General features: G+C 48.6%; 1 protein-coding gene across 1 annotated transcript in view; it reads right to left on the bottom strand.

Annotated features, from left to right (window-relative positions):
• Positions 1-655: 655 nt before the first annotated feature.
• Positions 656-11644, bottom strand: part of PXT1 (peroxisomal testis enriched protein 1) — a 72457-nt gene continuing 61468 nt past the window's right edge. The window contains exons 3-4 of the mRNA XM_059701881.1: positions 8224-8354; positions 656-1352 (exon numbers count right to left, since the gene is read on the bottom strand). Of these exons, the coding sequence (XP_059557864.1) occupies positions 1248-1352; positions 8224-8354 (236 nt within the window). The 3' untranslated portion in view covers positions 656-1247. The remainder of the gene's footprint in view (positions 1353-8223; positions 8355-11644) is intronic.

The following is an 11644-nucleotide window of genomic DNA, read 5'->3' as shown; positions in this document are numbered from 1 at the left end:
CGGAATTGCACACTGCCGTGTGTGTGTGGGGGGGGGGGGGGTATGTGTGGTGTGTGTGGGTATGTGGTGTGTGTGTGTGTGTGTGTGTGTGTGTGTGTGTGTGTGTGTGAGGTGTGGGTATGTGTGGTGTGTGGTATGTGTGTGGCATCTGAAAGGATATATAATAAACAATTGAGATTCAAGATAGAAAATAAGAGGAAGGGTTTTCACTGCAAGTTTTTAATATTGTTTTCATGTTTAACCATACGATTAGATACCTGTTCAGAATAGTAAAAAAAGAAAGAAAGAAGTTCAGGATCTGTTCCATGTCAGCCAAAACCGCGGTGATGATGGAAGAAGGCGCTGCATGAGGCAGACTAAAAAAATGGGGGCGTTTCCCTTCAGAAGGACAAAGTGGATGCTGCATAAGATCTAACGTCTATGGCCTGGCTGGTTTAGCCCATGGATAGAGCGGCGGCCTGTGGACTGAAGGGCCCCAAGTTCAATTCTGGTCAAGGGCACAGGCCCGATCCCCAGTAGGGGGCGTGCAGGAGGCAGCCCATCAATGATCATCACTGATGTTTCTATCTCTCTCTCCCTCTCCCTTCCTCTCTGAAATCAATAAAAATATATTTTAAAAAGTAAAAAATAAAGTCTATGAAATTATGAACCCAGGTGAGCCGGACTAAGTGGAATCCCTCCCTCACAAAAGACATATGCGAAGATGTTTCATGCTCAATAAAACAATATTTATTTCATTTTTAAATAACAAATAACTCAACCATATACAGAACTTATAATGTATAACAACAAACTTCCTTAACACCTGTAATGCTCCTAAAAGGGGAAGACAGGGAACACGGGTGGGCAGAAAGGAATGAGCAGAACGAGGTGCTGCGGATCTGGACATGGGCACCCAGAGTGGGGCCAACAGGTGGCTGGGCACCCAGGGAGGGCCAGGGAGAAGCGTCCATTGCTGTGACCTCTGGTTTGAGGACGAGGCTCAGGTTCCCTGGGGAAGCAGATGCCCCGTGGGCCCTGGCAGAGCCTCCTGGGGGCGCCTGCGGCTCTACCACGAGGTGGGGCACTCGCAGACATGGCACGGCGGTTGCTCTGAACAGACAAATGGTCAGTGAGCCTGCAGCTCTCCAACGAAGCCGCATAAACCAACAGTGAGGGTGAAAACGGGGCGGAGAAGGGCCTTCCTCCCACCTGTGCAGGGCTCGTCCTCAGCGCAGGGGGCGGCAGAGCTCGGATGTCCGCTCCTCTTACATCCAGTGGTTGTTCCAGAGAAAGCGCAGCAGCGCGCGGCCTCCCGCATGGAAAACCACCACAAACTGCGCCAGTGCCTCTCTGCCTTCCCGCTGGGCATTCTGTTCAAAAAGAGAGAGGGGGGGTGCTTGTTTGTTTGTTTGTTTTAAGGCAATAGAATAATCCGAACTGGGAAATTCAGTGTTAATGTTAATTCAATCAATACCAAAAGCACGCTTCTGGGGCTGCTTTCTGATGTAGACGAGCTGGAGGAGAGTGAGTGATGCCCTCCCCTGCACCTGTTCTCCCACCTTAACCCCCAGCTAATGGGGGCCCTCTTTTCAGGGCTGATGCCGCCTCCTCTGGCTTCCCAGGGCACTTTCTCCGTCCTCTCAGAGAAGCAAGGAAGCTTGCTTTGGGGTTGGAAGAACTGATGGGACTCAGATGGGTGTAAACCCCTAACACTCCTCATCCCCTTCCTTGCTTTATTTTCCTCCAAAATATTTATGACCGTCTGATAAGCTATGTATTTTATTTATTTATTTATTACTTGTCTCCCTTGAGAATATAAGCTCCCTGATCTCAGGGAGTGTGTCTGCCTTGGTCACGGCCCTGTCTGCAGTCCGGGAACAGCCCGACACACCAGGTACTCAGTACCTGTTAGCCGGCTGAATGAATGAATGCTAAATCATCAGCGGCAGGTTAAGGACTTTAGACTTTGTCCTGACAGTAACAGGAAACCACTAAAGGATCTTTCTCTCTTATAATTTATATTCATTAGGAAGATGAATGAATTTCCTTCCAGCAAGGCAGACAAGAAAATGAGCGCTGAGCCAGATGCTGGGATAGGTGACCAGATCTCTCTGAACCTCAGCTGCTTCTCTTGAAACACCTGTACCACGAATTGATAGGGTTCCTGTGAGAATTAAATGAAAGGAAAAGCTGTTTTCCCTCTGCCCTCTGAGAGTGTTTTCGAAGAGTACCTGGAAGAAAGCCTATATAATAAACCCTAATATGCAAATTGACCCAACGGCAGAATGACTGGTCGCTATGACATGCACTGACCACCAGGGGGCAGACGCTCAAAGCAGGAGCTGCCCCCTGGTCCTCAGTGCGCCTCCACAGGGGGAAGCACCGCTCAGCCAGAAGCCAGGCTCATGGCTGGTGAGCTCAGCGGCGGTGGCAGGAGCCTCTCCAGCCTCCACAGCAGCGCTAAGGACACCTCCGGGGATGTCCCACTGCTGGGCCAGCAGTGGGACATCCCCCAAGGGGTCCCAGACTGCGAGAGGGTGCAGGCCCGGCTGAGGGACACTCCCCCCACCCCCCAGTGCATGAATGTCGTGGCCGGGGCCTCTAATAAATGTTAGTTTCCCTCCCCACTTTCTAACAAACTAAGAAGTTCCCTATGCATTACTGTATCAGTAAGGGTCCCAGAGAAAACAGGTGGCACACTCAAATTAGGATAATTGCGGGTGGTTTGAATAAGGAGACGACCTACACAGTGGGTACGGGCCATGGCGGGTGGTACAGCACCGAGGGCTGGTAACCACAGAGTTGGTGCCACTCCTAGGCCTATAGGGACACGGAGGGTGCAGTTTCTAGAACCCAGAAGAAAAGTGTCCTTCCTGTAGAGAAACATTTAAGATCCTCAAAGTGATGGGAAGACTATTATAAAACATACTTTATATCTAGGAAAACGACATGCCCTGGATTTTAAAAAAAAGACCAGTTCCTAGAATCAAAACCCTATATAACTCAATGGCAAAACATGTTATTTTGAGCACCAGGCCTATTTGAAAATACAGAATGCTCGCTTCGTTAAAAGAACAAGACAGCAGATGTGTGGCAGTTCAAGGGCAGTCAAGTCAGTTCAGCAGACAAAGCATGGCCTGCTGAGCTCCTTGCTCGGCGTTGGCAGAGTGAAAGTTTCTTTAAATATATCAAAAGCAGGAAGGGACCTGGCGAGTCAGTGTGACCACTTGATGGAACTGAGTATAAAAGGTGGGTAAACAATGACTATACATAAAGGAAATGAACTGTGCGGGGTTTGAAATTCTGTTGAAGTTGCTGGATTTAAGCCTGAAGCAGCAGAGTAAAGCCTTTGGCATTTTAGAACCAAACTTAGAAGACATTTCTAAAATTATTTTAAAATTATGATGTGGTCTATTAAAAGTGTTCTAAAATGCAATTCTGTGGTAGAGAACAAGCGATCTTTAAAAGTCTAGGTCAGCCCTAGCTGGCTTGGCTTAATGGATAGAGCATCAGCCTGTGGACCGAAGGGTCCCAGGTTTGATTCCGGCCAAGGGCACATGCCTGGGTTGCAGGCTTGATCCCCAGTTGGGGGCGTGCAGGAGGCAGCCGATCAATGATTCTCTCTCATTGACATTTCTGTCTCTCTTCTCCCTTCCTCTCTAAAATCAATAAAGAAATTTTTTTTAAAAAAGTCTAGGTCAAAGCCCGCTTTGTAAACTCCTGCAAGAAGAGCGAGGGCAGGCAGAAGGGTAGACATGTAGATCGATGGAAGAGAACTGAGAGTCCAGAGAGAAAACCCCATTTCCAGGCCATTGATTTCCCATGAGTGCCAGGGGAAGAACAGTCTTTTCAACAACCGATGCTGGGAAGACTGGGTGCCCACATGCAAAGATTGAGGATGGACTTTTAACTCACACCATATGCAAAAGCTAACTCCTACTAGATCAGAGACTGAAATTTAAGAGCTAAAACTAAAAATCTCTCAGAAGAAAACATGGGTGGAAATCTTCATCACTTAGGATCAGGCAATGATTTCTCTGACCGGATGCCAAAAGCACTAGAAACGAAAGAAAAATTAACTTCCTCAAATCAAAAAACTTTTGTTTTTCAAAGAATACCACCTAGGTAGTGAAAAGACAGCCTACAGACTACGAGAAAACATTTGCAAATAGTATTTCTTATAAGGAATTTACATCTAGAATATATACTAGTAAAGAACTCCTACAATTCAATAATAAGAGATAAATAACCCAATTTTTTAAATGGGCACAGGATCTGAATAAACATTTCTCCAAAGAGATACACAAAGGACCATTAGGCGCTTGAAAAGATACACAGCATTAGCCATCAGGGACGTGCAAATCAACACCAGAATGAGATAACTCCTCAGGCCCACGGGGCTGGCTATAAACAAAAAGACAGTTAATAACAGATGCTGAGGAGGGATGAGGAGAGACTGGAACCTGTGCGCTGCTGGTGGGAATGGAAAGTAGGTCAGTCACTTTGGGAAACAGTCTGGATGTTCCTCCAACCGTTAAACATAGAATTCTCATCGAGCACAGCAATTCCACGCCTAGGAATGTGCCCAAAAGCCCTGAAAACAGACTCCACACAAAAACACGGACCCACAAGTTCACAGCATCATTCTTCGTAATAACCCCGAAGCGGAAACAACCCAAATATCCATCCCCAGGTGACTAAATAAACACAATGCGATCTATACAGACAATGGAATATTATCCAGCAATAAAAAGCAATGAAGGACTGACATGTGCTACACATAAAACAAAGAAAAGCTGGGGCCGTTCAGTGTTGATTTATGTGGCTGCAGAGGCAAATTTAAGATGTATAAGCAAATTACAAAAGGTAAAGAAAAGGAGGCAATGTGGAGAAGGAGGTTCATTGTGTCCCACCCTGGTCTCTCCTAGTCGGAGAAAAATATTAGCAGGACCCATGAGTATTCAAAATTAGCTGGTCAAGAAGCAGGAAAGTTGAACTAAGGAATTTCCAGAAGGAAAAATGGTTCTTACAACTCCTGCGCAACTTTACGACATCTCAGCCTGCATGTCTAGTAGGAGCGTCAGACTCACGTGTCCCAAACCGAGCTCCATTTCCCCCAAAACCTGCTCTTTGGTTTCCTCCATCTCAGTAAACGACGCTACCACCGATCCATCCAGAGGCTCCGGCCAAACCACTGAAGTATGTTATGTGTTCCTTTCCTCTCCCTCCGCACCTCCCGCTCATCGGCCAATCCCGCAGGCTCTACTTCTAAATGCACCCTGGGTCTGACGGATCGTTTCTTACCACCTCCACTGCTGCACGCTGGCCCCAGCCTGTGGGGTCTCCTCTGCCGCTCTGGCCCCGGGTACAGCGCACTCTGCACGGAGGCCAAGCGCCGGACCTCACCCCCTCCAGCCAGTCTGGCCTCCTTACTGTTCCTTGAGCCTGTTCCTGTCACAGGGCTGTGCGCTCGCTGTTCCCTCTGCCTGGAACACTCCCCCCACATAGTCCCGTGCCTCATCCCTCACTTCCAGTCTCTGCTCAAACATCACCTCCCCAGAGATATCGCCTTCCCGATTGCCCACCCAAGTCAGTCTCCATCACTGTCTTCCAGTGCTGCTCCAGTGGGCATCCTGCCTGACGGTCCGCTGCCTGGTCTGCCTCCCTCCTAGACTGAGGCCTGTGAGAGTAGGCTCGTCCGCCCCGCTCTCTGCTCCAGCTGCCCACGCCTGCAGCTGAGCCTGGCGTGTAGTAGGTGTCCAATAAATATTTGTCTTAATGAAATCGGTCTATCAAATGGCTTATTTGACTGCCTGTGTTTATTTCACCTTTGTTTCCTTCTTGCTTTTAGTAGTGTTGTTGTCGGGGCCTCCCATTCATGTGTTGTCTCGAATGTTTTATTTGAGGGAAAAACTGTACGCTGTCTACATTTGGACCAGAACACGAAAGAAGACACGGCGCTCCCTGAGCCAGCGCGGTGGCAACGGCAGTGATGAGCAGAACCGACACCGGAGAGGGGAAGCAAAGGACAAGAAGTTGGGCCCGAGGGACAGCCACCTTCCTATCCCAGAGCCCACGTGATCATCCTCTCTCTGCTGCCAACTCCAGGTGGTTCTGGGGAAAACTAAGTTGCCTGTGGCTTTCATTACCCCTAAGATTTCCAATGGCAAGCATTATTCTTTCCTGTTTGCCCCCAAAACCTCTTATAATCAGGAGAAACTAAGAGATCGGTGAGAGTGGGGCTTAGATCATACCTCGGGATTGGTTCAGGGGGATTAGTACAGTCTAAGGCAGAGGTTGGCCTCCCTGACTGAGCATTCGATTCACCTGGGGAGCTTTTAAAATGCCTGGTGCCCAGGCCACACCTCATGCCAATTCAATCAGAACCTCTCAAGGTGGGGCCTAGGCATCTGTAATCTTTTATATATATACTAGGAGCCCGGTGCACGAATTTGTGCACCTTGAAAGGAACTGTGGGCCATGAGGCTGCAGTAAGCACAGGGGTGGGTCTCAGCCCATCCTCTGAGTCCCCACCCAGCCCCTCCCTCCACAGCACCCCCCCATCTGCCGGCAGCCCCACTCCTGCTGCCGCCGCTTACATGTGCTAATGGCGCCAGTCCCGCTTGCACCCACTAACAGCGCAGAGCGATTGGGGCCGGTGCCAGCAGCAGGTGCGAGTGGGTCCAGTGCCGTCAGTGGGTACAAGTGGCAGCTGCTGCCCTGATTGCCCCTCAGGAGCAGGGGGAGGTAGAGAAGCCCTCAGGGGCGTTCAGGGCCAGCAGCCACCACTCACACTGCTGATGGCACTGAGTGATCGGGACAGGTGCTGGGCGCAGGCAGTGGGTGTGAGCGGCGGCTTTGGTGCTGGCAGCAGGTGTAAGTAGGGTCAATGCCGGCAGTAGGTGCAAGCACCAGGCAGGACCATGGCACATGGGAACAAAAAATTTTCAGTAACCACTAGAGCAGCCGTGGGCAAAGGACGGCCCGTGGGCCGGATCCGGCCCGTTTGAAATGAATAAAACTAAAAAAAGAAAAGACCGTACCCTTTTATGTAATGATGTTTACTTTGAATTTATATTAGTTCACACAAACACTCCATCCATGCTTTTGTTCCGGCCCTTCGGTCCAGTTTAAGAACCCATTGTGGCCTTCGAGTCAAAAAGTTTGCCCACCCCTGCACTAGAGGCTTGCCCTGATGACAGTGGCCAGTGCCCTGCCTTGGTCTGGTGCCCCTGTTCACCTGCTCCACCATCCCACCGTGGCCAATGCCCTCCATGTTTTGCACACGCCCCCTGATGGTCAGTGCACATCATAGTGACCAGTTGTTTGGTTGTTCCAGTTGTTCCACCGTTTGGTCTATTTGCATATTAGCCTTTTATTACGTAGGATTTTTAAATATTTTTATTGATTTCAGAAAGGAAGGGAGAGGGAGAGATAAAAACATTAATGATGAGAGAGAATCCCTGATTGGCTGCCTCCTGGGGATCAAGCCCACAACCCAGGCATGTGCCCTGACTGGGAGTTGAACTGTGACCTCCTGGTTCCTAAGTCAATGCTCAACCACTGAGTCATTCCAGTCGGGCCAGCATCTGTAATTCTTGAGATTACACTGGGTGATTCCAAAAGGCATCCTAGTTTAAGGGTGTGCAGCAAAGTCTCTCACACGTTAATGTGCACACAAATCCCCTGTGCAAAAAATTAGATGGTGCCCTGGCTGGTGTGCTCAGTGGTTAGAGTGTCGGCCTGCTCACCAAAGGGTTGTGGGTTCGATTCCTGGTCAAGGGCACATATGTTGGTTGCAGGTTCACTCCTCGCCCCTAGTTGGTGTACGTGTGTCATGCAACCCGTCAATGTGTCTCTCTCACATCGATGTTTCTCTCTCTATCTCCTCCCCTTCTACTCTCTCTGAAAAACAATGGAAAAAGATATCCTCAGGTGAAGAGCAACAACAACAAAAAGGAAGATGGTGATTCCAGCGTGTGGGCTGGGATTTGCACATATGACCGGCTGCTGAGTGAAGCTGAGGCTCCTAGTCCACGGACCACAGTTTGAGCAGCAAGTGTGCGGGCAAATACTGACCTTGAGGCAGGTTCACAATTTTCCGATTGCATGCTTGGTAACCCAGACATTACGAATCCCCGTGTTCTGCTCATCCCTGGGCACCCTAGCCACTTAGCAGCCCTTGCTCCGCCTGCTCTTCCTCCTACCTGCCGGCCCTTCCTAGGGAAACAGACGCCTCACCTCTTGAGCCATCCAGTGATCAACGCTGTCTCCAATGTTCTTCAGCTGCATGGCCAGCTTGTGGATGGTTTCCTCCGGCTGACGGTTCTGGCCAAGGCTGTTTTCCTTGGGCTGAGAAGGTGAATTGTGATCTGCATTAAGAGAAGAGAGTTCAAAAGAGATACTCCATTAACTGTCTGTGAAATTACTCACCACTAGTTACTAAAAACCATCTTAGACAACGAGATGGATGAGAACCCATCATCATAATGATTATCAAAACACATGCCCTGGCCAGTGCGCTCAATGGTTAGATTGTCGGCCCACGCACCAAAGGGTCACAGGTTCTATTCTGGTTTGATCCCCGGCCCTGGTCAGGACCCATGCAGAAGGCAACTGAGCAATATGCCTCTCTCACATCGATATCTCTCTCTCTCTATTCTCTTTCTCTCCTTCCCTCCTTCCCCTCACTCTCTCTAAAACTCAATGGAAAAAATATCCCTGGCTGAAGATTAAAAATAATAATAATTCTTATTGTTATAAAAAAAATCCTTGAATTGAAATAGATCAGTTCTGTTCAATAAAAATATAATTCAAACTACGTATTAATTTTTAATTTTCTAGTAGTAAAATCAGATACAATTAATTAGTAATATATTTTATTTAAGCCAACATATCCAAAATATTACCATTACAACATATAATCAACATAAAATTATAAATGATATGTTTTGCATTCTTTTTATTATACATAAGTCTTTGAAATCTAGTGTTAATTTATTCTTACAACACATCTGAATTCAGAAGCTAACTTTTCATTGGAAAACCTTGATCTGCATTTAGATTTCATGAAGTTCACATTTTAAAAAGTAGGTTCATATATCCAACTTGTCCCAAACACACTTGAAAGTTTACCAACAATTAAATCAAGTGTCAGTTTTTTTAAAATTAAATAAAAGTAAATAAAACTTAAAATTTATTTCCTTAATGGCACTGCCTACATTTCATATGCTCAAAATCCAAATGTGATTAGTAGTCACTGTATGGGATAGGTCTGGATCTTCACAATTTTTTTATAAAGTAGATTTTTCCTTTTTTTTTTTACCCATGATCCTTGAATGAGCTCTTCCAAACCCTATCTGCTTCCAGCAACCAATGGGTGTTTTTAAGCAGCATTATGAGTAAACTACTATGCTGGGTGCTCTAGGGAACTTATCCTATCTAATAAAAGCGTAGTATGCAAATTGTCCCCTCAACCAAGGGGATCCTTCTGGACTTTGACCAGGGGGTGGGGCCAGCTGGGGGAAGGGAGGGAGGCCCTAGCCAGTAGCCACTAGCCACTAGGGACCCTACCAGTGCATGAATCTCATGCACTGGGACTCTAGTAAAAAATAAAATGGCAAGGTTTCTATCCTGAAGTTACTCACAACACACTGGTTAGGGATGAAACAATTCCCAGGTGCTTTAGGAATACAGAGAAGGAAATAAATCTGGGCCAAAGTAGACACAAGAATGGCTTCATAAGTGCAGCAAGTTTTGTATTAAACTTTTTTTTTGTTCCAGTAAAATTTGAGGACTTTGATTTTTCAGAGAATAAGCCCTGTCTTCAAAAAGTAGGAGAGACACACTACAGTTTAACATGTTATAGTAAAAACAGGGTCTGCAGCCCAGCCTGTGTGGCTCAGAGGTTGAGCATCAATCAGGAGATCACGGTTCAATTCCCGGTCAGGGCACATGCCTGGGTTGTGGGCTTGATCCCCAGTAGGGGAAGTGCAGGAGGCAGCCGATCAATGATTCTCTCTCATCATTGATGTTTCCATCTCTTTCTCCCTCTCCCTTCTTCTCTGAAATCAATAAAAATCCTATCTAATAAAAGAGAAACATGGTAATTGGCATACGACCGCTACCCTTCCCATTGGCTAATCAGTGAGATATGCAAATTAACTGCCAGCCAAGATGGCGGCCGGCAGCCAGGCAGCTTGAAACTAACATGAGGCTTGCTTCAGTGACGGAGGAAACCAACGTTCCCCGCCTGCCTTGCCGACCTCTGAGCCTGCAGTTTAAAAAACATTGTAACAAATATAGAAGCTAAACAAAACCCCAGAAACCTGCTTTCAGCGAGCCCAGGATCTCAGAGCTGGAATTGATACAGAGTTTCGATTATAGAACCGAAACAAACCAGATACCTGCTTTCAGCAGCAGATGCCTAAGAGCTGGAGCCTCAGAGCTAAAGCTGGCCCAGAATTTAAAAAAAGAAAAAGAAAAAAAGCAGTTGGGACCTTCAGTCCCAGCCTGAAAACAGCCCTCAGCCCCTCACCCAGACTGGCCAGGCACCCCAGTGGGGACCCCCACCCTGATCCAGGACACCCTTCAGGGCAAACCAGCCGGCCCCCACACGTGCACCAGGCCTCTATCCTATATAGTAAAAGGGTAATATGCCTCCCAGCACCGGGATCAGCAGAGCCGCGAGGCCTCCCGGCACCGGGATCAGCGTGATAGGGGACAGTGCCCAAACCCCTTGATCACCCTGCAGCTCTGTGTGTGACAGGGGGTAGGGCCACAACTCCCCTATCGACCCTACTCTGTGGGTGACAGGGGGGAGCTCCCCAACTCCCTGATGGGCCCTGCTCTGTGAGTGACATGGGGGAGCTCCCCAACCCCCTGATGGGCCCTGCTCTGTTCGTGACAGGGAGCAGCGCCCCAACCCCCGGATTGGCCCTGCTCTGTGCGTGACATGGGGTGGCGCCGCAACCTCCCCATCGACCCTGCCTTGAGTGTGACAGGGGGCGGTGCTCCAACCCCCCAATTGGCCCTACCCTGAGCGTGACTGAGGGTGGCATCACAACCTCCCGATCACCCTGCTCTGTGCATGACAGGGGGCGGCGTCCCAAATCCCCAATTGGCCCTGCTCTGAGCCCGACCAGGGGCTGCACCTAGGGGTTGGGCCTGCTCTCTGCCACCCGGGAGCAGGCCTAAGCCAGCAGGTCGTTATCTCCCGAGGGGTCCCAGATTGTGAGAGGGCACAGGCTGGGCTGAGGGACCCCCCCTCCCCCCCGAGTGCACAAATTTTTGTGCACCGGGCCTCTAGTATATTTATAAAAAGAAAAGAATAGGGTCTACACAGAGGTCAGGGAAAACATCCCAATGGAGATGATAGCAGAAGGACAAAGGATAAATAGGAATTAGAATTAGCCAGAGAAGAAGGGAGAGATGGGGGCCAGAGCCAGCTGGGAGGGAGGGGCACACAGAACATTCCAGGCAGAGGATCACATGGGCAACGATATGGGGTTGACAGACAGTAAGGTTTTGTGCACAGACTCCAGGTAGTGCTGTTGGCAGGGAGTGAAGGGAAACAGGGAATCGTGTCGGCAAGGGCAGACTCATGAAGGCACAGTAAGAGGCTTGGACTGTGTTGAGTAGAGCCAGAGACCCCTGCAGGGTT

Source organism: Myotis daubentonii, chromosome 6 (genome assembly GCF_963259705.1).
Source record: "Myotis daubentonii chromosome 6, mMyoDau2.1, whole genome shotgun sequence".
Taxonomy (NCBI): Eukaryota; Metazoa; Chordata; class Mammalia; order Chiroptera; family Vespertilionidae; genus Myotis; species Myotis daubentonii.
This window is presented reverse-complemented; position numbering and strand designations above follow the sequence as displayed.